At 36.1% G+C, this 26,760-nt stretch overlaps 3 protein-coding genes across 3 annotated transcripts; 1 reads left to right on the top strand and 2 right to left on the bottom strand.

Moving 5' to 3' along the window:
- Nucleotides 1-3,453: 3,453 nt before the first annotated feature.
- LOC142614551 (putative 26S proteasome non-ATPase regulatory subunit 3) lies at nucleotides 3,454-11,216 on the bottom strand. The gene is made up of 8 exons (XM_075787090.1): nucleotides 10,874-11,216; nucleotides 10,549-10,739; nucleotides 7,521-7,658; nucleotides 7,272-7,408; nucleotides 7,076-7,130; nucleotides 6,891-7,001; nucleotides 4,591-4,830; nucleotides 3,454-4,097 (listed from the first exon to the last, which is right to left on the bottom strand). Exons 1-8 carry the CDS (start codon nucleotides 10,956-10,958, stop codon nucleotides 3,585-3,587), a joined length of 1,470 nt encoding a protein of 489 aa, XP_075643205.1. The 5' UTR covers nucleotides 10,959-11,216; the 3' UTR covers nucleotides 3,454-3,584.
- A 2,940-nt stretch (nucleotides 11,217-14,156) lies between these two features.
- Nucleotides 14,157-16,488, bottom strand: LOC142613128 (uncharacterized). The gene is made up of 3 exons (XM_075785371.1): nucleotides 16,336-16,488; nucleotides 14,708-14,953; nucleotides 14,157-14,567 (listed from the first exon to the last, which is right to left on the bottom strand). Exons 1-3 carry the CDS (start codon nucleotides 16,486-16,488, stop codon nucleotides 14,157-14,159), a joined length of 810 nt encoding a protein of 269 aa, XP_075641486.1.
- A 1,212-nt stretch (nucleotides 16,489-17,700) lies between these two features.
- On the top strand, nucleotides 17,701-19,563 carry LOC142613210 (uncharacterized). The gene is made up of 3 exons (XM_075785488.1): nucleotides 17,701-18,144; nucleotides 18,241-18,291; nucleotides 18,472-19,563. The coding sequence occupies exons 1-3, from the start codon at nucleotides 17,701-17,703 to the stop codon at nucleotides 19,561-19,563; spliced, it is 1,587 nt and encodes a 528-aa protein (XP_075641603.1).
- Nucleotides 19,564-26,760: the final 7,197 nt, after the last annotated feature.

Raw genomic sequence — 26,760 nt, forward strand, 5'->3', positions numbered from 1 at the left:
ATATTTGGTTTTGGAATAATGGTGAATAATCAATTTTGTGCTTAATTGAATCTTATTGCGTGAATTTATCTTTTGTAGGAGAATGAAATTAAATAAGTGGATTTGTGCAAAGAAGAATGTTAATGGACTTTATATTTACAAGGGCCATGATAAAGTTAAGGAAGGCCAACTGAATTAAATTTAAGTCCAATTGGAGTAAGGAATCAAAGGAAATTTGCATCAAATTCAAGTCCAATTCGGATTGGGATTCCAGCCTGCACATCAGTTAGTATATTTGGCATAACTTTCGGCTCAAATATCCAATCGAGATGATTCAAGTTGGGCTGGAAATTTAACTTAAAAGGCTAAAACTTTTTAGTTTACCAAAAGTCCTAATTCTAACATTAAATGGGCCAAAATCGTCAGTTAAGTGAAGCCTAAAAATCTGGGATTTTTGCCAAACGGGAATTCAACTTGTAATAGGATTCTTTGACCTATTTAAAGGCTCTTTAGGGCAAAATTCAAGGAGGCAAGTGCTAGGGCTGGGGGCTGAACATAGAGAGTGCGGCTACTTCTTTGGTTTTCTTCCATGATAGTTAGTTTTATTTTATTTGTCTAGTTTAATGTTTAGTATTTTATTTTTGTGTTTTATTTTAATTACTATGAGTAGCTAAATTTATAATTAGGGTTGAGGATGAAACCTTGTTAAAGATTATTAGTAATATTTATGTGATTTGATTTTTCCCACAATAGTTGTTCTTTAATAATTTAAATTGTTCTTCCTTCATATCAATTGACTGAGATGAGATTCTAGATATGAGTTCAATCATGTTTTTCTCATGGTTTAGGATTTATCTTAATTAGTTGAATGCTTGGTTTATTAATTCTTGATTATAAAATTGGATATCGCTTGTGATTTGTCAATCAATGGATACAATTTATGATTTGATTTTTAGAATGGGATATATCTTGTGATTTGTTTGGCTATGGATATAATTGATGATTTGATTTTATACTTAAGAAGCAAAGAAGAACATGCTTTTGATTTTTAAAATAAGGATTTTAATGAGAATATTTTTCATGATAGCAAGATTGATTTCTAGATTATCATGTAGTGAGTTGGGAAAAATTAATGATCATAAATATATGTTGATATGACTTACAAGACGGATTCTAAAACCTTAATTCATTTCCCTTGATTGTTTACATCTTTTTATTGTTTTATATATTTTGCTTAGTTTAACCATTTGCTTAATTTTATTATTTGCTTAGTTTATTTAATTTCAAAACAACCAATTTTTATTAAACTAAATTAGGATTAATTTGATTAAGATTTAATTAATTTTCCTACGTTCATTCAAGTCCCTCTGGGTTTGACTTCGATCTTGTCAAACTATACTTCGGTACGGTTCGTACACTTGCGAGTATTTTAAAATTTCACAACAGTGGACTTGGTTTCAAGAAAGCTAAAGACATCAACATTGCCCTCCTTGCAAAATTGGCTTGGATGATCACCTCCAAAAGAGATAGTCTCTACATGAACATTCTTAGAGCCAAATATAAAATCAGCAAAGCTTGGCTCCAATCTGACCCCCCAAAAACCGCGTCCCCTATTTGGAGAATAATTGAAAATGCCAAAAAAGTGATTGTCAAAGGAGCATGTTACACAATCGAATATGGTACTTCAATCAACGTTTGGAACGACCCTTGGGTGCCATGGATTCAGGGTTCATTCCCACTCCGAAAGAGGAAGTTTTAACCCAATTACCCATCATGGTGTCACAACTCTTCAACCCAGACCTTCACAGTTGGAAGCCCAATCTGATCAGGGAGCTGTTTAATCCAGCATTAGCCCAAGCCATTTTGTCTATACTGATCCCTTTCAGGCCCAGCCAAGACAAGTTAATTTGGGTGCCAAACTCAAAAGGATGTTTCACAGTAAAGTCAGCTTACCAAACTGCCCGAGACCTCTCCTCACCCCAGCCACCCTCAGAGAACCATTGGAAACGTATATGGAGGCTTAATATACCAGAAAGAACCAAAATGTTCCTTTGGAGGATCGCTGCCAACGTCCTCCCCACTAGGGATAATCTATCAAGACATGAGTATTAGGGAAACCTGCTGCACTATTTGCAAACAAGAAGAGGAATCTACATGCCACCTATTCCTCAATTGTCCTATCGCAAAAGTCTTATGGTTTACAGCTTGCTGGGGCTTCAAAGCTAATGAATCTAGCATCAACAACCCAGTGGACATCGTCAAGCTTGTTACTGACCCTCCACAAGCTTTCTACCAAGCCAATGAAAAATGGCTCATCTCCCTTAACATGGCTTTGACTCTAGAGGAGATTTGGAAACTCAGGAATCTAGCCCTTCATCACAGCAGCCTCATTGACTAGCCATCATCCATCCAGTCTATTCGCAATAAGTTTAATGAGCTTTCACTAGCTCTCGCTAACCCAGCTCTTGATCATACCCATGCTCACCAACCTTCGTGGTCTCTTCCTCCCCCCAAATGGATCAAAATTAATATTGATGCGGCACTATCCACCACTCATGCTCCCCTCGCTGTGGTTGCAAGGGACCACCTTGGCGTCCCCATCAAAATCTGGGCTAGAATCGTAAAGGTAATCTCCCCTCTTGTGGCTGAATCCAAGGCTTTACTCTGGGCAACGCAGCTAGCTGGGAAGGAAGGTTGGAACCAGGTGATATTTGAAGGTGATGCTAAGTCGTGTTTTGATGCTGTCAACTCACTTGACCTTTCCCCCCCTTGGGCCATGAAAACCACTACTGATAACATCCTCTCCATTCGGTCTTCTTGTGTTTTCTGTTTTTTATTAGATCAGACGTGCCTGTAATTGTCTTGCCCACCATGTCACAAATTTTTTTTTATATGCTGTCTTCTATGTTTTTCAATAAGGATAATCTTCCCCCTGCCTTCTTGGCTCTCTGTAAGGAAGATTATCCCTTCTGTTCTTCTTTCCTTTCTTAATGAAATTGCAGTTTATCAACAAAAAAAAAGTACGGACAGTTGAGATTAGCAGCAGCATGAGGAAGGAGCAACAAAGAGAGAACAAAAATATTGTTACAGCTAGTTGAGACTAGATAATAAAAAAATACTAAGATTCAAGGAGTAATTTAGGAATTTCAAAAAAAAATTCATTAACCTCAATCTATTCACTCCTATTCCTCACAATTTGGAAGAAACAAAAAATGAGAGAATGAGTATTCTCTCCTAACCATTCCATTCCACCTGAACTCACAAACAAGAAAATGGACTTTTCATCCCCTCCGTTAAACCTCCAAACAAAAGAGAGAAGAATATTCTAAAAATATTCTTTTCATTCAATTTTATTCTCTCCTCCCAAACATGCCTTAAGCCAAGAAGTGAAAACAAATTCCAAGCTTAAAATATCATTGGACCATTAACAAAGAAAGTTCAAGGCTCAGAGAGAGAGAGAGAGAGAGAGAGAGAGAAGAAAAATGATAATAGTAATCTTCGTAGAAAATTAAATATTTTTTGGGGCTTCATAAAGCTAAAACAAAAGCAAAAAATAAGAAATGGCCAAGTTTCTTGCCACAGCAAAAGACCCATAGATTACACCATTAAAAATCATCATCATCTTCTTCGGCAATGTGCTTGGCAAGTTCCTGCTCCTGCTGATGCCTCTCTCTCCTCTTCTCAGCACTTTCCTTCTCCTTGTGTGTATTTGGAGGGTATCGCAAGGCCCGAACTGCTTCATTGTGCATGTTAAGGCAGAAAGCAATCCGGGAGTTGAAAGCAATTTGAGGCTCATTTGTGGAGTAAATATCTCCTGTTTCCTTTGATACCATCCACCCATTTGTGTGATCCAAGGTGGCATCAATTGCTCCATCATGAATAGCCTTCGACACAATGCTCTCAGCATCAGCAATGGGGTTTTGAGAGTTTAACCTCAATTTTTTAGCAACATCAGCAAGTGAGATGCGGGAATAGGAGATGTTGATGTTACGTAAACCAGTTCTAATGACATTATGCCGCAGCCGGACAATCAAATTGTGTGTTCGGTCAGCATTGAAAGTGTCAGCAAACTTCTCAGCTACATTCCTAAACAGCTCCAGGTCACCAATCCGAACAGCCTGAAAGTTCCAAATCAAAGTTAAAACACTCCAAACCCAAACAGAATACATCACAACCAAAGACTAGATTGGTTGTATTTGTGCAAGAATGTAAAGATCACTATCCAGAATAGAATTCTGGGCAGTTTATGGCGTGTCCCTGCTTCTGTATCCAATAGGAATTAGTTCTGTATGTTATGTGCTAGTCAGCTCTGCCTTTTCTTTTAGCAGAGTTTTTTTTTTTTGTTGTTATTCTCTGTTATGGTTGCAGCTTGCTGCTTGCTGTACTGTTGCTTTGTTTGATAAATAAATTTTAGCTCATTCATTAAAAGAAGTATGAACCATACTAGCTTGGTTCTGATACTACATAGCTACAGTATGATGCTAAAAGAAGATTTGCAGTGATAAATCAAGAATTACGATTTGCCAAGTTGTAAATCAATCTTAAAATCATGACTCCACTGAATGTACTGACATGTTATAATTAGCTACAGGTTTGACAAGTTGGACTCACATTTGTAAGCTCAAAGTATGGCTTCAAAGCATTCTCCATTCCTTTCTGCATAAAGATGGTTCTCTCAGGGATTTCTCCCAGCAGTAGACGAACTAGCACAGCCCACTTGTTACATTGGATTCGAAACCCTCTAGCTGCAAGAGGCGCTTTCCGGGCAGCCTGCAGGAGAGACTCTTTTGCATCGGTGTACTCTAACTGAATTGTTCGAATCTTCCCAAGGTAAAAGAGATATCGACAGAACTGCAGAAGTAATATGAGACATTCAAATTATTAATAAACAATTATGCTCACATTCAGTTAATAGGAACTAAAACCACTGCAAAGAGGGAATAGAGAGGCTCAGCAGAAACCAAACAAATATATATTGGTGTAGATTGAATCCATGGGTCTATACAACAATTGATCAAACACGTGGAAAGTGCATTCCGATAAAGAATTCTTGTAAAGAAACATATGCAAGAAGGTTAAAAGATAGAAGACAGAGAAGAAAGAAAAAAAAAAAGAAAAAAGATAAAGACATAGAAAACAGTCAAGGAAGAGTACAAGAGCAAGTGTGCACAAGTTCTTCCAATTATTTTTAATTTAGATAATCTTTTCACCTACTTATTTTATGAGAAAGATGCCCTTTTCGCTTTATGAAATTTGGGTACAAAAAAATAATACTCTAGATCAAAATCTTCCAAGCATAATAGATAGCAGGGCCCAAATCCCCTGCTTTAATCATTAAAAGACAAGCAAAATGAATATCACAACACACTTCTTTCATACTGCTTGGCTGCATTAAGTGATAAATTTTAATGTGAACCAAACAAAGGCTGTCCAAGGTTAGGGTTCAAATTAAATGAATCAGGGTAGGGGCCTTCTTTATCACGCCCAAGACAAGTGTCCCCACTTCACTGGAAAATCATTGGTCTGGACCTCAAGCCTGAGTGTTGTGAGGGGGACTTGGGCCAGGTTCTCCTACAGAATGGGCTTATCCTGCTAAAACCAGTCTGTGCACAAACAAAATAATCCAAAAAGTCCAATGAAAAAAGATAAAATGAAATAAGTGATAGCCTTTTATAGTATTTGGCCCACGAAGTATTTGGCCCCAACTCTCATAGTCCAGTTTGCAATCAACCCTCGGGCTTACAGAACTAGTGAGATTTGGGACTTGGAACCGGGTGGCCTTACTAGTTGAAATCCTTTCTACCACAGGATTCAGATGGGTGAGACAATTCAGGGAGAAAGGAGAGTTTTTCTAGTGATGCATGTCAACACTTCTCATTCTGCAGCATGAGTTTCTTGCTAAATGTTAAGGATAGGATGTTGATAAATGATTGAAGGGATTTGTCAAAGTGTATCTGGTAGTTCTTATGGCTGTTTCTGCTTTCTTTTTCTTGTTCCTCCCAAACCACAGGTTTCCCAAAACTGGGGAGACATCCTTAATGTTTTACCTCTCCTCGGCCTTCCAACCAATTTCTTTGGGCACAGAACTTTTGGTTTGTCCCTATCACACCTAGTTTCCCTAGATTTCTTTGGGCAATTAGAACTACGAAAGTATTATGTGGACTTGAGCCCAAAAAAAAGATTCTCCTCATTGGGGGAGAATTGCGGATAATGGCAAGGCCTTAACTAATAACAGCCTAGGTACAAAACGATGAAACACTATGAACATTTACAAGCTTTGGTCGGCTGTAGGTTTTCTATGACATGCACCTGTGAGATCTGCCTTCTTTCACCATTTTAGTGTTGACACTTTCCCCAGTAATCCACAAAAGGTCATGGCTGATCATCACAACTAGAGCTCTCCTCTGCTTCTGCCAAACCGTTCTCCCTTGAAACCTGAAAATGAGTGATCATACGCCTCTCATATGCCTGGAATATGGAGTGAGTCAACCAAGTTTGTCATTTACAACAGACTGGGAGGTATTTCCTCCGCTCTCTCATCTCTTTCGAGTTGCAAAGAGTTCCAAGACAAGCTTTTCCTTCTCCTTTTATTTTCTAAAGTAGGTTGGGCCTTCCTTGGGCTGCTTAAACATACATTATTTATTGGGCCATACACCTTCTTCCTTGGCCACTTCCTTTTTCCAAGGGCTGGTGCTTTCCCTTTGGGCCTTTTTTATATTTTTTCTATTTGGTTTACCAGATTCTTTGGGAACTTTTTCTAAAATGGGGGCCCATGTATTTCTTATGTGCAAATTTTGGGCAGCTACAATCAGTAGCCAGGTTAGACATTCAGATTACGTGAAGCAAAAAGACTTTTAACTGTAATCCATATGAACATAAACACTACAATTTTAAAAAGAAATTTGCCGCACCTGTTGGTTTGAGTGTGCTTCAAATCGTGGTGCCTTAGACCTCAGTTTCTCAGCCTGATCATATAGGTTGTAGTGGAGGTAATTACGAAGTAACAAGTTTAGAAGTGTTTCCTGCATTAGGGTATCATATTATTACAAGTTTTGAATCCCCAAGACAACATCTTGCACTAGAGATGAAAACAAACCTGGCCCAGCTCATCATGGCGCAATGTAGCAATACGATGCAAGGCAAGTAGATTGCTGAAAACAAATATACATGCAGACAAAATAAAAGATTAAAAGCTAACCTTTCTCTTTTTCTTCTGTATGACATAAACACATATTTACAAACATACGTAAATACTAAATACATATGCACATTTGAATTGATATAAAACTTACCCACGAATTTCAGCAAGCTCACCCGTAAGCTCATAGCTATATGAGTAATAAAAGTACAGTCTAGATGCTATGACATCAACAGTTCTTCTGTTCACGTTCTTAAGCCGAGCAATGCTTGCTGATGAACAAGCTTTAGCCTAAAAGAGAAACAGAAGTACATTCACTACATAACTACCTCTACCTCAGTGGGTTCCATCCACTATAATGAACAAAAAAGAGAAGTAAATAAAGGGGAACCAATCGACAAACCTCATTGTACTTTTTCTGATCAATCAGAAAAAGTAGCAGGAGCAAGTAACAGTAAATCTCAAGCTCTGGCAGTAAATGTTTCCCTGAAGCTTGACTAACTGATGTAGCAGTGTCAATTTCCATTTCATGATCATCTTGCTACACAATGTTACAACATATGTAATTAGGTATTGTTAAACAATGTGGGCATTATAACTTCTTAACAGTGAAGCTAAAGCACAAAATATAGAACTATCATAGAATTTTTTATTCAAATGGAGTTAAAACAATAAGAACACCTCTCATGTTAAACATAGTATGGTTCTCAAATTTCTATATACCATATAGATAGACGCACACCCCTTTCATATCCAATATATAAGTAAGGTATCTCACATTGTATAGTTCACATCCCACTACATTGATCATGAGTGGCTTATCACATTTGTAAAATTTCAGATCAGCATTTCAAGCTATCTAAAGTATTTCCTGGCTAGGTTGGCCAGGAAATGTACATACAGATTTTATAAATTCTTTTATAAAGGGAAAGCCTGAAGAAAGCTTGCTATATGCTCATAGAAAATGCAACTATGAATGGAAATTATTATAGTTTAGTAGAATACTCATGAATTGTATCATGGACATGTTCTCTTTCAACAAATTATGGTAATGAAAGAGATAGAATGTTCAATACCATAAATAAGTTTTACGCAGCCAAGAATTTTTTTTTATATATAAGTAATCAAATTTATTAATGCAAAAGAACAACCTCATGTACATAGGATGTATTCATAAGATAGTCTAAAGAATCACAAAGAAGTCATGCACAAAGGACGTGTACACAAAATACACCTTAAAATTACATAATCCAATAATTTAAAGGGAATCAATAAAATCTACACTGTTGTCCACACAAAAAGAGCAACTTTCTTTAGTAGCTTAGTACACCACCCACCCATCCATGGAAATATTATGTTATGGAACCTCTTAGCACTTCATAATAAAATCTCAACTCAAAGTTACATTTACCTTTAGGCCTCCATCTCATTTGATCAGAGCCTAAATGATAATGGAAGTGCGAAGATTATTTTATTTTATTTATGAGGTCATTTCTATTTTTTATTGGATTTTTTTTTTTTTTTGATAGATAGATATTATTAATTAATTAGTTTAATAGTATTTTTATTTAATTTTCAATAATTGGCTTTCCTAGGTCAATTAGAATAAGAATTAGGTCATAGTAATCTATATAAGCACACACTATTGTACTCCAATGGCGACACTTAGACAGTTTGCTTGAGTAACAAATTTATTGTTGGAGATTTTTCTTCAACTGCTTGGTGTTGATTCTAGGCAATCCTAGATGTTATTTTTGCATTGGTAAGTTACAAACACACCTAATTGATCTTGAACTCATGACCTCACCCTTCATCTAACATTTATAAAGGGATGAGGTGGCAGTTGAGCTAGAGCTCATCGGCACGCAATCCTAGGTGTCAATTCCTATGTTTTGTTCCTCTTGCTTGGTGCCAATTCTAGGCAAGTCTAGGTGTTGATCCTTGGGTTTTTTTTTCTTTTTCTTTTTCTTTTTTTTCGATTTCATTGTTGCATATATTTTGGTTTTGTCCTACATCACATCACCACTTAGGATATTGGAGTAAAGAGTGTCAATTTCCAATTCTCAATCGTTATAAGTGCATGCTGATATTTCATAAGCGAGTTTACCCTCCATTCAATTGCTTCAACAAGAGCGCAGAAAATCATCTTTATCACTGCAATTGAGTATAAGTTTGGGCGTAACTCTTTCAATGCACAACTACCACATCATGTCTCATGCCAACACCGCACACTACTACCATCACCAATAACTAATGTAATCCACAAATTTAACGTGAACCGCCCTTACAATCCACCAAAAGTCACACCATGAATGTTACATAATCCTCATTGTCCATTCACCCCAAGCTTCCCCATACTTCACACCAATCACTCTTCTCCAAAAACGATTTCCTTCCTCCAAAACGCCACAACCATTTCCCCATATAAGGATTGATTGATGGTGTCTGATTTTCTCACACCCAATCCCATTCTTGATTGGAGAGCACATTGTATTCCACTCCACTAGATAGAATTTAAAAAATTCACCTCTTAGCCCACCCCATAGAAAATTATTCCTCCAGCTTTGGGACCCTTTGCTAGAAATCTTATCGGCAATGCCAAAGAATCTAAAAGGTAATCACAAAAATAAATGACACTTCTAATCTCCAAATGCAGCATCCACAAGATTGACTTCCAGAGAGTAACCCAACTTGATGCTAATTATTAAGTGGTCTTAATGACACTTCTACTTTCCCAATAAGTAAATGACTCTTTTATCACATATGCAAACATCTAATAAAACTGTTTGGATTGTGCAATGATGTTGTGTTATGCAAGAGTTAATGTGGTTTTTCCTAAACTAAGCAAAACCATCACTCACCGTTTCCTACTTTTCTCAAAAATGACCAAACGTAATATGACCTAGCATGATAAATAAAAAACTTCTTGCAATTACAATTTAACTTATAAGTCTAATATACAGTGGAGCCCCTATATTGAATTATACCTTTAGGCCACCATCGAATCATTAGCCAAAATCCTCACCACAAGAAAAATTCCTATTTCTTTTAAGAGTTCTCACTTTGAACCGCCGATTAGCTCTAGCTCAAATGACGCGGCCTCTCTTTGTAAGATCAAGATGGAGAGTGCGGATAGCATATGTTAAAAATAGTTCTCAGTGATTGTGAACCAAACAAGACAGAAGCGCTCCCTTGTCATACAAAAATTGATATTTCAGCTCGATAATACCCACATTCTCGCATTTTTGTCTCTACCAAAACATTAACAAAAACTCTGGACAACCTTAACTACATCTGGTTTCACAGTTCAGTTACCAAAACATAATTACTATATTGCAGAGAAAGAACAACCCTAAGAAACCAAACCAATCCAATCAAACAACATTGATACTCAGCTTAAAAAACACAAAAAAAAACTATAATCAATGTACCTTTGGAAGATACACCGATAATCGAGCATGGGCTTCAGAACCAGGAACAAGAGCGAAATCGAGAAAAGCCGAGAGCACCGATGCCGTCAATTTACGCCTCAGCGAAATCGTCAGGCGTACAGCACGACCGATTCGGCGAACCTCCTTGGTGTACGAACCGGTCTCAATAAGCGATGCTATCTCCTTCAAATCTATAAAAACCCCCAAATACGCACACACACGCACAAAATTATATGCAAATTTGATAATTAAAAACGAAACCCTAGAATTATAAATCGATGAGATTGAGATTGAGGATCGAAAAAGAAGTGGTAGTAGAAATTACTCTGAAAAGTGGATGGGACGACGGTGGTAACAGAATGTGAAGGAGTGGTGTGGTCTTTCTCTTTCATCTCCACATCTTGAGTCATCTTGAAGAGGGAAGAGAAGGTGCCAAAACAGAAGAGATTGAACGATCTGTTTGGTTGCTCGGAAAATAGGAGAAAAATTGGAAGGAATGAAAATGCACAATAGCTGTGAAGTGAGATTCAAGTAGATGATGATTGTGAAGAATTCAGCTTACGAATCTGGAGAAAGTCCGCTGAGGAAGGAGAGAAGGACAAAGCACTTTCTTTGATTCTTGTTGCTACTCTCCTTGATTTTTATTCAGTATCACTCTTTTCTTTCTCTTCAAGTTAACATTTTAATTCGCATCTAAAATAATAGCTTATTTTTATTTATTTTTTTGGCCACAATTAACAGTTAAAAAGACCACTAAAACCCTTTTTTTAAGTATTTAAAAAATTATTTAATCTTGATTTTTATTTGACAAGGTCTATAATTTTTTTAATAAATTCATATTTAAAATAAGTATTTTCAATTTTTATTTTTTTATGGAAAAAAATAAGTAGGGAGACTTTTTTTTTTTTTTTAGTAAACAGTAATACTTATTATAACAAACACGAAAATAATAATAGTGTTTTAAATCGGGTTTATAATACATTATATAATCATAGTACAACTACAAAACGATCTAACTTTTGTAGTTGTAGATTAGGGTTATAAACAACGGACAATAAACACACACAACTAATATGGGATAAACATCCCTATTTTCTTTTTTTGAGTAAATAGTAATACTTATTAGAACACATACGAAAATAATGATAGCATTTTAAATCAGGTTTATAACCCCAGTCTACAACCCCTTTTGTAATTGTATTCTGGTTATGTAATGTAAACAGTAATACTTATTATAACACATACGAAAATAATAATAGCATTTTAAACCAGGTTTATAACCCCAGTCTACAACTCCTTTTGTAATTGTATTTTGGATATGTAATGTAAACAGTAATACTTATTATAACACACACGAAAATAATAATAGTGTTTTAAATCGAGTTTATAATACATTACATAACCAGAGTACAACTACAAAATGGTCTAACCTTTGTAGTTGTAGACTAGAGTTATAAACAGCGGATAATAGACACACACAACCAATGTGGGATAAACATCCCTATTTTCTTTTTTTGAGTAAATAGTAATACTTATTAGAACACACACTAAAATAATAATAGCGTTTTAAACCAGGTTTATAATCTCAGTCTACAACCCCTTTTGTAATTGTATTTTGGTTATGTAATGTATTATAAACCCAATTTAAAATACTATTATTATTTTCGTGTGTGTTCTAATAAGTATTACTATTTACTTAAAAAAAATGATATTTATCCCACATTGGTTGTGTGTGTCTAGTGTCTGCTGTTTATAACCCCAGTCTACAACTACAAAGGTTAGGCAATTTTGTAGTTGTACTTTAGTTATGTAATTTATTATAAACCCAGTTTAGGGAGACTTGAGTTAGCATCTTCCATCGAGACATGGCTATTACTTTCAACTTAGGCAATTCTTTTCTTTCTTTTCTTTTTTCCTCAATAAGAAGCCTAAAATGCTCCTCTGATGTGGCTCAATAGAAGTGGAGCGAATGAACTAAATTGTAGCAAAATGGACCTAAATTGAAATAAATCAAAATGCTACGTTAACATGGCTCAACTAAAGTGGAACGAAATAAACGAAATGGACCAAAATAAACCAAAGTCAACCAAATGGGCTAAAGTGGACCAAAGTAGACCTAATGGACTGAAGTAGACTGAATGGATCAAAATAATATGTTGATGTAACTCAACAGGAGTTTAGAAATAATAATAATAATACTATGCTTCAATTTTTAGATATTGTATAGATATATAGATAGATGGTTTCAATTAATCTCTTTTTTAGAAGAGGTTAAATTAATTGCTAAGATTTAATTTTTTTCAATTTAATCTCTTAAGTCTTGTTTACTATATTTTAGGGGTGTTTGGATTTTACCCCCCAAAATTTGGAAGTGTTTGGATTTTACATCCTAAATTTTCATAATTTTGGGATGTAAAATCCAAACACTAACAAATTTTAGGGGGTAAAATCCAAATTCTAAAACATCAGGATGTAAAATCCAATCACTCCAAACTTCAAAGGGTAAAATCTAAATTCTAAAATTTCAAAATGTAAAATCCAATCACACCTAAACTTTAGGAGTGCAATTTGTAATTTACCCACAAAAAAAGAAATTCAATTATAGCGAAAAAAAAAGGGTAAATTGCAAATTACACCTCTAAAATTTGGAGATGATTAGATTTTACACTCTAAAGTTTTAGATTTTAGATTTTACTTCTTAAAGTTTAGGGTGTTTGGGTTTTATACCATGACGTTTCAGAACTTGAATTTTAACCCCTAAAATTTAGGGTTGTTTGGATTTTATACTCCAAATTCTGAAACTTTATGATGTAAAATCCAAACACCCTAAGACTTTAAGGAGTAAATTAAATCCAAACACTTCTAGAACATAGGGGTAAAATCCAAATTCTTAAACATCAGGGTGTAAAATTTAAATATCACCAAATTTCAATGGGTAAAATCTAAATTCTGATATTTCAGAGTATAAAATCCAATCATCTCTAAATTTTAAGAGTGTAATTTGTAATTTACTCCAAAAAAAAAAATTAAGAACTTCAATTATAATGGTAAAACCTGTCATTGAATTTTGGGTACTAGATGTAAATTGCCTAAAGATCGTGATTTGTGCATCCGTATTCATGGTGTATTGATGTATAACGGAAAATAGAATACGGAAGCTCTTAATAATGAACTTCAATTATACATAATTTCATTTTGTCTAAGGCAATGCAAGTATTTTTATGCCAGATTCCATAGATTCATATTAGAGTGGAAAACTTCATGATGAATCAATCTTTTTTTTTTTTAGGAAGACTACCATGTTTGCTTTTTTATTTAAGAAACTGGAAAATCATTCGAAACAAACTTCATCCAAATTAACAATGGAAAAGAAAGTATTGCTTTATGGGCTAAGACATGTGCAACAGTAGTTTCTTGCCTAACAGTGTGGGAGAAAGAGAAACTCCTTAGAGAGCTGACATGAGTTAAAGTAACTCTTAACTAAATAACCAAAAAGATGAGGAAAACATTGTACCCATCCGTAAAGCCTTGATCACAGTTTGTGAATCACCTGACCGTTGTAGACCAAGTTCAGTGGCAAGAATCACAACACGCCTTGCCGCTAAAATCTATATGTTCTCCATGTTATAAGGCTTCCCTATTTTTTCGACCAATGTAGCCAAGACATGACCAGAGAAGTCACACGCCACAATATCAATCCTTGCCTCTTCGCTCTCATTAAACATCGCAATGTTAAAATTTATTTTATATTCACCCGGTTTTGGAGGTAGCCACTTACATCTTCTTACCGGTTTGCTCGGCTTACTCCTGCAAGATGTGTCTCGGTCGGCTTTGAAGAGTAGCAAAAAATTCCAAGCCGTGTCTTTGATCCTATCCAGCGGTAAAGGCTGCTCCTTAAACCGTGTTTTGTTCCGGTGAGCCCAAATATACCAGGCAGTGGTGGCGAACATCTCAGTCACCCGAGGCTTTGATATCAGTCGGCCGACCAGGTCCAAGAAATCTCCATGAACAGCTTCGAACTGATTTACCCAGCCAAAATCAGTGCACCAAACTTGTTTTACCACCTCACAATCCCATAATCGTGCTTTGTATCCTCTTCATATCTTCCACACTAGTGGCACATAGGATCTGCTAGAATTTTTTTCTTCATCAAGTTAACTTTGGTTGGCAAGCTATTTGTACAAGCCCTCCAAAGAAAATGTTTTATCTTTCCTGGCACTCTGAGCTTCCAAATCCCTATCCATGAACCTGTTGTTGCTGCCGAGTTTGAGACTGAGGCCTCCTCCTTTCTTGAATCCTCACAGACATATTTATACCCCGACTTCACCAAATACACACCATCTCTTTCTAGTGACCAATACGGAAAATCAGATTTGGGAGATACACATATTGGAATAGCTTTTATCTGTTGGGCTTCAAAAGAGAGGAAACATGTATCAATCTAAGTTTTGAATAAGCAACATTTTGGTTGTTAAGATGATTATGTTCTTTTATTGTTATGCATGAGCATGGCTACTATAATTAATCTAAATTGTCACATAAAATTTGTTGTGAAAAATTTTATGGAAATATCATTTCTCAATATCAAATAGGTAGCTTATGCGGACACAGGGATGAATGGTAAAAATGTGATATTTGCGAAGAGAATTGTTATGTCTACAACATTTTTATAACAAATTATAAGTGATTAGTTTTTTTGCCCCAACAATAACAACCAGTAACAACCTACCACCTATGATTTGTTGTAAAAATGTTATAAAAATATTGTGGACATAATATATCTCATTTGGAAAACAAAGCAATTATAAAAGTGCACAAATTGGCGAAAAAGCAATTAATCAACTTGTGGAAATAAATAAAGATTTTACTATTTGTTATCACAATAAATTTGTTTAGAGATGGGAAGTTAAATCTATTTATGATATCTAATGTGCGAACTAAGAAGGTTTATGTCATAGAATTGAATAAGAAATGATGCTTCTTCTATTAATTCACCATTTAAGAACTGGTTAAGAAAAAACACAAATGTTGGTTCTCAAGTCTAGTACGAGGTTGGGGTTACAGATGGATAGATTCTTTTCTTTCTTTTTTGGCTCCCCTTCTCATCTGGATCTTCTTCTTGCTTTTATATCTAGCTACAACTTATCTGAATCTTACACTTGGAGGGCTGAGATTACACTCCTAGAACTCTTATCCCATCCGGAACATACTAGCAAGTTTTACCCTATAATCTTAGCTGTGCCACCACTATTCATGGTCATTTCCTCATTAATGCAATCAGATGAGTAATTGCCTTGTATTTAATGCGGAGGGGATGGCTTTTATACCCTTCTTTTTTCATCATTCTAGTATTCCATGTCAAGTCTGCTTTCTTTCCTTTTTAATATTTTAACTTTATGCTCCTCACATTACAAGTGCTCATCCCCAAGGCAGGGACGGACCCAGGTGGGGGCCTAAGGGGGCCCAGGCCCCCCTGGGCCCTAAAAAAAATTAAAAGTTTAAATTTCTCAACAAAAAAAAAAGACTTGGGCCCCCCTTGGTTTTTAGCTCAGGCCCCCTACCAAAAATCCTGAATTCCAAGCCCAGCTGGCCAACCCAAGAGGCAAGAGCCCATGACCCATGTAAATAAATTTTTAAAAAAAAAAAAAAAAAACTTAGCAGTAAACCTAATGGAGAAAGTGGAAGGAAGAAGGAAAAATAAAAAGAAAGGAAATAGAGAGATAGTGAGGCAAGACAGAGAGATAGAGACTACCCACGCCGTCGACGCCGACACTGCTACAGCAGTACCCACGCCACACCGATGCCAACGCGAGACAGTGAAAGTCTACCCAGACCCAATACGGATTGCCCCATGCCTACGCTGCCATCATCATGCTTAGCTATCGCCGCCGCCCACGCGAGCCCCATCTTGCCACCGCCGCCGATTGCTCGAGCCTTCATAGGTATTTAATCTATAATCCTTTCCTAGTTTCCTTCAAAACCTAAAAAATAAATAAAATGTTTGTGCTTGCTTGTGGTTTTGGAGTGTTTGTGTTTTTATTGAACTAATGATGAGTGATGAAGATGAATTTATTACTGATGTTGGTGATTGTGATTCTGTGAATTGAATTTGTGCTAACTGTTGCAGCCTATGGTGTTTTTTTTTTTTTGTTGGGATTTTTGGCTTTGTGACTCTCTGTCACTCTGTGTGTGTTTGTGACTCTCTCTCTTGTATTATATCGATAAGAGAGATAAAGAGAGAGAGTAGAGTTTGTAGAGATTACTTTGACTGTTTGTTTGTTCTTTAATCTTTGTTGACCGGTGGTTGGGCATAATAGGGACAAGTGACACTGTGATAGGGAAAAAAAAAAAGAAGGTAAAGTTAAAGAAAAGTTTTTGTTAGTAGTGTTACGTGCAGAATAAATTTGTAGTGTCGGTAGTGCCGTAGTAGGATTAGGTTAGTGGGTCAATGTTAGAAACAAAGATAGATAAAGGTAGACCAAAGACAAAAAGAAAAAAAACAAATCATATAATATAGAAAATTGTCACGCAAATTTAATATATATGATTCTTATTTTATTTGTAGATCATGAAAAAATCAACTACAATGCTTGATTTTTTCAAAAGAAAATATTCAAATTCTTCCGAAGTCAACGAGGGATTGCCAACAACTAATGTTGCTATTCCAATTCTAGAAAATGTGGATGTTCCAATTCTAGAAAATATGCATTCCCCAATTCCGAAAAATGTCGATGTTTCAATCTCTCAAACACAATTTCAAAGAGTTGATCTTGATTCTTTGGATTATGATCCCGGAACACGCCAAAAAATATGGGAATATCATGTTAATCAACATGATGAAATTCGACGAGCTTACATTACAAAAGGTCTGCACCAACCTCCTCTAAAGACACACAAAAAAAGTGGAAAGCACAATTGTAGATTTCAAGCTTTTTGGTTTGGATATAATAAAACATGGCTTGAATATTGTCCTACGACAGATGCAACTTATTGTCTACCCTGCTTTGTCTTTCATAGTCCAAATGGGGTTGTGGGACAAAATACATTCACTGTTGGTGGGTTTAGAAATTGGAGAAAAGTTGGGGGCAAAGATTGTTATATCAAGGTCATATAGGAAAAGATCCCAACTCAGCTCATAGAGTTGCCGAGCAAATGTGTAAGGATTTGATGAACCAATTGCAGCATTTACAAAGGGTAGTTGATCATTTCACTACTGAACAAATTGCAAATAATCGGTTGCAACTAAAGGCCTCAGTTTTTATTGTCCGATATCTTGCCTTTCAAGCAATAGCTTTTAGAGGTCGAGATGAAAGTCTTAGTTCATTAAATCGTGGGAACTTTCTTGAATCATTGGGCATTGTGACTTTTTGGAATGAGAAGGTTGCTGAAATAATAGAAAAAGCTCCCAAAAATGCAACCTACACATCACCTAGGATTCAAAAGGAAATTCTACATGTTTTCTTAGCCAAAGTGAAGAAGGCCATTCGGAAAGAAATTGGTGATGCAAAGTTTTGCATAATGGTTGATGAAGCTCGTGATGAGTCCATGAAAGAGCAAATGGTTGTGGTTTTTGGATATGTTGATGCAGAAGGCTTTGTGAAAGAACTTTTTTTGGGCTTATTCATGTTGTTGACACTGCGGCTTTGACTCTAAAGAAGGGGATATATTCTTTGTTATCTCAACATTGCTTAGATATACAAAATATTCGAGGGCAAGGATATGATGGAGCAAGCAACATGCGAGGTATGTGGAATGGATTACACGTTTTGATTTTGAATGATTGCATGTATGCTTACTACATCCATTGTTTTGCACATCGCTTACAATTGACATTAGTAAAAGCATCAATACAAGTTGCCCCCATTAGTGGGTTTTTTTCTTAAATTGCTTTTTCTGATCAAAATTGTTAATGCTTCATGCAAGCATAATGAGCAATTGAAAGTTGCCAATGCTAATGAAATAGCACGTTTGATTGATCTTGAAGAGCTTGAGACTAGAAATGGACTTAATCAAATTGGCACTTTACAACGACCTATAGAAATACGTTGGAGTTCACATTTTAGATCAGTTTCTAGCTTATTAAGGATGTTTACTTCAACTATTGAAGTTTTACAAAATATAATTGATGATGCAATAGATGGAGAACATCGGGCAGAAGCAGAAGCAGAGTCAACTTATGATAGTTTAACTTCATTTGAATTTGTCTTCATCTTGCATCTTGAGAAGGAAACTATGGAGATCACTGATAAACTTTTTCAAGCCTTACAAAGCCAATCTCAAGACATTTTAAATGTCATGCATTTAGTTTCATCTACTAAAACATTTATCCAAAAATTTAGAGATGATGAATGGGATGGCTTACTCACCACTGTGATATCATTTTGTGAGAAACATTCCGTTGATGTCCTAGATATGGATGCTTATTATGTTGCGAGGCGAGGTCGAGCTCGTAATCAACAAGATAACGTTACAATTGAGCATCATTATCGAGTAAATATTTTTTATGCTGCAATAGATTCTCAACTACAAGAACTAAATTATCGGTTTAATGAAGATGCAATGGAGTTACTTAGGCTTAGCTCAGCTTTAGAACCTCAAGAGGCATTAAAATCTTTCAGAAGTAATGATCTTTGTTTGTTGGTAAAGAATTTCTATCCACAAGATTTCACAAATGATGACAAACAAGTGTTGGAAAAGGAGCTTTATCATTTTGAGCATAATGTAGTCCAGGATCCAGAGTTCAAAAAATTGAAAAGTTTATCTAAGTTGTGTCAATGGTTAGTGAGAACTAGAAATTCAAAATACTACAAACTTATTTATAGAATGGTGAGACTTGTGCTTACTCTTCCAGTTTCTACTGCTACTACAAAGCGAGCATTTCCAGCTATGAAAGTTGTCAAAACTAACCTTCAAAGTGAAATGGAAAATGATTTTTTAACGGACTCTTTGATGTTATACATTGAAAAGGATATAACTTCGATATTTAGTTTAGATTTAATCTTAGATGATTTTTGAAGATTTGAAAGAGAGTCAAGTTCCCTTTTCAAAGATGATTGTATTAAGAAACAATAGTGTTTCGTGTCTTTTGTTTTTGTTGGCAGATGATTGTATCTTAATATATTAAAAAACAATGATTTTTGGGTATTTGTCTTGGTTGATAGTTTATTAATACTATATGAATGTGTATTTGAATTTTTTTTTTTTTTGCTTATCTCCAGCCCCCCAGCTTAAAATCCTGGGTCCGTCCCTGCCCCGAGGTCCGAGGTGTGTCCTCGGAAATAACCTTAACTGCCCATTTAAATTAGATTTGGGATCCTCGTCCCCACACAACAATCATCCATCAAATCCAACTGTGAAATGGTTTTTTCTTATTCTAGATACAATTTTTTTGGTCAAGATGCTGATGTGAAATAGTTTTTTTTTTTCTCGATATTATCTTTTTTTGGGCAATATCCTAATATATAAAGTTGACCATAGAGGCACATAATACTGGGGAGTAAAAATGGGATGACAACTTGAACCCGTGGTATTCTCAATTGACAGATATCCCAATGACAAATCAACATGTTTAGAATGAAATTATTAGTTCATTTTAGTTAGAGGTGTCAATTTGGGTTAACATGTCGAGTTTGTATTGTGTCGAGGTAGGGGTATTCGATTAAATGGCTCAACCCGAACCCGACCCATTTAATAATTGTGTCATGATCATTCAACCCTAACCCGACTTATTAATAGAGTGGTTCAACTTGACCCAACCCATTTAACATGCTTAATAAACAACCTGTGTTGGGTTGACGCAAATGAGACAAAACCCATTTCAACTTGTTTAATATTAAATATAACATCCAGCTAAAAATAATTTTTTTTACATCCCAAAAGTAGTGCATACACTTCAAGTCTTCAATCCATTTCAATTTCCAATTATATCCCTTGTAAGTTTTGGTAACTACTTATTTTTCTTTTTAAGTTTAAAATATAGGTTGGATATAAAAGTTATTTGACAAATCTTATATAAAATGAATATTTATTTGTTATGTGAGTTAAACGGGTTGTGTTAATATGTCATTTTGGGTTAACATAAGTAAATTAGCATGTCAAACGTGTCTATTACGGGTCACACGAGTTGACCCGCTTATGACACGTTTCTTATCATTTCACATTCGAGTCGACCCGTTTATAACCCAAACCCGCTAAGGTCTAACCCTAACCAGCAAAAACCCGTGTCAAGTTCGTGCCGTGTTCGCGAGTTTGATCAAACATTGACACCCATAATTTTAGTTATGGTTTTGATAACAATCTTATTTTTATAAATCATTTTTTTTTATAAATTAAAAATAGTGGCCAAATCACTATACTCAGCAAAAATCAGTTTGAAGAAGTTTGAAAGCCTCCAGTAAAATTTACGAAAAACAGATAAGAGAATTGCTGAGGAGCTACATTAGACATCAGTCACATGTTTGCCTAGATACATATAATTTCAAGTAAAATTTGCAAAATAACTTTTTAAATATTAATTTTAATTTAAACTATTTTGAAGTTATTTGGTCAATAGCCTTTTTTTATATATAATTATCTTGATTTCATCACTAAAAAACATGTTTTCGAAACACAACTTCAATTTGACAACTAAATTTTAAGTAAAAACACGATTTCACCACTTAAAATCATATTTTCAAAACACTATATATATATATATATATATATATATATATATATATATATATATATATATATATATATATAAAATAGGTGAAGCAGAGAGAAACTCAAATTGCAATTCTAAATTAGAATCCTAATTTTGTGCCATGTGTCAAGATTCATGTGGCTCCATTTGTCTATATTTAAGTGGGATCAGTTGTAATTCTGATGTACTTTTTTTTTTTTCCACACATGCGTATTTCCAGGTTCACCTCCCCTTCTACAATAATCAAAACCCAAAATCCTTCCTCTCCTACTCAGCTAACGGTGCATGTACCCAGCTGTCACACCAATTCAAGCACCTTAATATACATCTCCCCTCTTTTTCAATGAATGCTATGGAATTTGAAAAGAATCTCTTGGTATCAATGATACATATATTTAGGTATTTCTGTATCGTATATAAGAAAAGGTTTTTCATATATTCTGATTGTACTCACAATTTTAATGGTCATGGTTTATGCTTCTTAAGGTTTGATTACTTCTTTCTTTCATCTGCCTATACTTTCGTTCGTTTTTGTGAATAATTTTATTGTTTAATTATAAAATTTTTTTGTTTTCCTATCATTGATGCTGCATGTTTATTTTCTGTTTCATAACAAGTTGCAAGGAAACTCAGAATTTTAATGGTCCTGGTTTATGGTCTGCAAAACCAATTTCAACAATTCCTAAGGTTTGATTACTCCTTTCTTTCATTTGCCTATTATTTCCGTCATTTTTGTGAATAATTTTTATTCTTTAATTATAAAAGTTTTTTTGTTTGCCTATGATTGATGTTACATGTTTATTTCCTGTTTCATAACAAGTTGCAAGGAAACTAGGGAATTGTTTGAATTCCGAACTTTCAAACATGCCACAAAATTGGAATGGGACATTGGAACCGAGATGAACCTTATCCTTACGGTTATGAAGAATTTGTAGTTACGTGCAAAAGATGTTCAATCGACCTTGAAATGTTTAAGTTGGTGAATAGGCTTCTTTAAGTCTCTTTTATTGTTATTTTTTTTTACCCTCGTTGTAGCATCACTTAAATAATAAGATGCAATATTTTGTTCCTTTGTTAATCATTTGTTAAGCTTTGCAAAAGTTTTACAATTATGATTTCCTTAATGGTTTGCCAAAGGGAATGATTATCAATTGTGGAAAATTCAAAGTGTAATCAATCTTATCCTTGTGATTATCAAAATTTTGTAGTTACATCTCATTGAATATAAAAACCTGGCTCTTCACTTCTTCTTCTTTTTTCATATCAATCCCAATCACTCTAAAATCCTTTCTTAATTTTTGTGCCTAAGGAATTATATATATATCAAAACTAAGAGAAAATATAATTGTAATTCTAAATTGGATAGTTAATTTTGCATCATGTATCTTATCTAAAATTTTAAATTTTTGTGCATGCATTAATACCTAACACGGAAGTTAGAAAACCATAATAATCAAGTTCATTCACCTAAGCAAAAACATTTAACTTGCACACTATAAAAATCCCTACCATCCCATTCATTGTTCATATAAGCATAAACATACAACCTTCTAGAAACATTCAGCCACATTTTCCACACAAAAAAACACACACACACACACATTCTTATGCCTCCACCACTAAAAAGTTAAAACTAACACAAACTTTCACTCTCATATAGATCTTCACATTTAGCTTTTGTCTATCTCTCAAATGCATAATCTTTGCTCTAATTTTTTAAAGGCATTAAATGTAGTCTCTCTCTATCTCCCTTGCTTTCATATTCTTATTTTTTCCCCAATTTGGTTTACGATTTGTACAATCATTTTTTTTTTAGTGGTATGATAAAGATCAAAAAGGCAAAGTCTCCGTTAACCCCCACCCCCTCTTTTTCCAGTTCCTTTATGTTAATGTTTATTGGGCATATGATTTCCTTCTTTTGTTCCAACCAAACCCACATGAAGAAACTGAGTTTGCATGGGACATATATACCTTTTGAACATTCCCTGCCAATCCTATTTTGAATGTACCTATTATATCATTATTATCATGTAAAATATGAATGGGTTGGGGATTAATTTGTGGTGATTCTTCCTTTTTGATTGCTTAGTACAAGTCTTTTAGTTTATACTACTAACATGTTTGAGTCTAGAAAAACTTTGTTATATATTTTCAGGCTAAGCATTATTTGCTCCATTTGAATTTTTTTTTTTTAGTTTTGTACGCTATGCAAGTAATTTATTCCTTTGTTTGACTTGGTTCTATGTGTTATAATTCAGAACCACCAAATTAACCAATATTATTGTCAAAGTTATATTCAACTGAAATTTGTTTGTTCTGTTTTATTATTTCATAGCTCTAACATCTATAATTCCCTTTGTCCCCCTCTCATGTCCAGTATTAATTGTAGAAAATTACATTGGTTTACGTAAAATTAAAAGCAAACAATTATTAATTAGAAAACAAGCAAGTATATACGTTTAAATTGCACAAAAGATATTTATAATAATATTATTCTAACTTATATATTCATTTTCAATATTGATTTCAATTTTTTTTTTAATCCAAATGAATAAAACAATTTCGTTACATCATATGAAGTTTTCCTATAAATAAATCATAATTTAAAAAACATTATGAAGCAAGCAATTATCACTTAAAAAATAAGCAAGCAAAAAAAGAAAAAAAAAAGTGCTTCACAATATCAAAAATTAAGAATTAATAAATTTTAAACAAAAACAATATGGACAATTTACATTTTCTACCTAATAATATCCTTACAAGATTTTTTAAAAACTTAACAAAATATAAGTGTGGGGAGTAAAAAGACCCTGATGGAGATATGGGCCTTTGGGCCGTGCTAAGGAAGGCCGACCTGCTCTTGAGTTTAGAACTTGTTAGTGCTACGGGTCGGCCCATACGCCGAGGATCCGAGGATCCAGCCGAGGGTGAATTTCTCTTCGGACGGACACCGGAGAACCCGGGACTTCATGATAAACGTTAGGCAATGACATGGTCAAAACCAATGGATAAAAGGGGTAAACCCTTGAATGTCCTAGAAGCACCGATGTTAGAGAAACACCAAGGATAAAGGCTGTCACCTCCACATTAAAGACCCTGCACCTACCACCCTGGCCGCATTAATGGGGAAGTGACACCTGAACAGTGGAAGGGAAATTTCTGGTTACTATTCAAAGGCACTGAGAAAAGAAATATCTAGGCTAAGGGGGAGTTAGGGCAACACGTGTACAGAGTATCAAAAAGAGGAGTATTTAAGGAGCAATTTAGAACAGAAATGGGGACCCCTTCTTTTGTAACCTAAGAGAAAGAGAAAAAAGAGAGAGAAATAATATAAGAACAGTTCTCGGCTTACGTCTGAGCAGGTTGACTTACAGTATTCCTTGTTGTTTTCAAGTGTTTACAATCTTTGGCTTGTCATTTAATCCTCAAACACTTCTAACCTGGGTTTTAAGCCCACGCTCTACAAATCATATTGTTTAAGGCTCATTGGGCACCAAGCCAATAATCGTTTCTTGGGGCCAGGTGCAATTGTGCGCTTACAATTGGCGCCGTCTGTGGGAAATCTAGTCTAGAAGAGGCAGGGATACTATGGCAGGCTTAGGTGCTCACCATGCTGAGTCACAGGGATCATAGCCGGAAGATCATTTTGAACGTCTTGAACATCGAAGGGATCGTGAGGGGAGTGTCCATACAGAATATCCAGGTGCTAGCCATATTCATGAAGGGGGTAGCACCACCCACGACGAGGGTTCTAAATCCATGCAGAAGGAAATCAACCGTTTAAAGAGAAAGCTACGCCGCACCAAGCGTAGGTTTTCACCGTCCTCATCTAATTCTTCCTCAGAGGAGGATAGGGGAGCTGGCTACAGCTCAAGGTCGCGCTCTCCCACCAGTGCAACATCCTCCGGTGAGGAGGGCGACAAGCCAACTCGCAGACGTAAAAAGCCCCGTTCTAGGGGCTTAGGCAACGATGTTATGAGTAGGGCGTTGCACCAGCTCTCCAAATCTCCATTTGCACGGAGGATTGAGAAAGGAAGGCTTCCCAGAAGGTTTACCCAGCCCACTTTCACCATCTATAATGGCCGGACTGATCCGGTGGAGCATGTGAGTCACTTTAACCAGAGGATGGCGGTGCACTTTCACAACGAGACCCTGATGTGCAAAGTTTTCCCCTCTAGCCTGGGACCTGTTGCTATAAGGTGGTTCAACGGCCTTAAGTCGGGGTCTATAAGTTCGTTTGGGGAGCTTACTAGGGCATTCGCTTCACGGTTCATCACGTGTAGCAGAGTACCTCGGCCATTGGACTCGCTGTTATCCATGACCATGAGGGAAGGGGAGACGTTGAAAGCATACTCCGATCATTACTAGGAGATGTTTAATGAAATAGATGGCGACTTTGATGAGGTGGCGCTTAATACCTTTAAGGTAGGCCTCCCTACTGATCACGACCTGAGAAAGTCTTTGACTAAAAAGCCTATTCGCAGTGTACGTCGCCTCATGGACCGTATTGACGAGTATAAGAGAGTGGAGGAAGACCAACAGCAAGGAAAGGGAAAGGAGAAGGTTATCCCGCAGGAGAGAAGGGATTTCAGGTCGGACAGATATCACAATAACAGGCCGAGAGAGATTACGTTGGACGATCCGCCTCGCGGACTCGTGCCGTGAACACCGTATTCGGAACCAAGACATTCATGTTGGAGAAAGTTCGCAAGGAACCCTTCTTTAAATGGCACGATAAGATGGCAGGAGACCTGCGAAGAGGAATCACAACCTCTTTTGCCGCAATTACCACGGATGTGGGCCACACTACCGAGAATTGTCGGACCACTTGGAACCATCCGGGGAGCGGCCTCGTCGTTGAGGGAAAGTTAAAGCGGCACTCGTGTCACCCCGGGCGGGGTCAGTCAAGTTGGCTCAAACAACTAGAGGAATAATACATCTCGGCCAGCATTGGGAACAATTAATGTTATCTTCGCTGCCCCTGGCAAGACCGGCTCAGGTCCCACCAGGGTGATGGCGGTTTCCCATCCTCAGACCGAGGATGTGGGTCACAGGCCGAAGAGGTTGAAGGGCACTTTGCCCGTCTTAGATTTCTCCGAGGAGGATAAGGTAGGGACTATCCAGCCCCATGACGATGCTCTTGTGGTTACCCTCAGAATAGGGAACTATGACGTGAGAAGGGTAATGATAGATCAGGGCAGCGGTGCAGATATCATGTACCCTAATCTATTTAAGGGGTTAAGGTTGAAGTTGGAAGACCTTACTCCTTATGATTCGCCACTTATAAGCTTTGAAGGGAGAGCCGTTGTACCGAAGGGACAGATCCGTTTACCCGTTCAATCCAGCTCAGAAACGGTTGAGGTGGACTTCATCGTGGTTGATGCGTACTCTCCATACACAGCCATCCTTGCCAGGCCTTGGCTGCATGCGCTTGGAGCCGTCTCCTCTACCTTACATGTTAAAGTTAAATTCCCCTCGGGGGAATGTGTTGAGGAAATCCTCGGCAGCCAATCGGTAGCCAGGCAGTG

The sequence above is a fragment of the Castanea sativa genome, chromosome 1, assembly GCF_040712315.1.
Source record: "Castanea sativa cultivar Marrone di Chiusa Pesio chromosome 1, ASM4071231v1".
Taxonomy (NCBI): Eukaryota; Viridiplantae; Streptophyta; class Magnoliopsida; order Fagales; family Fagaceae; genus Castanea; species Castanea sativa.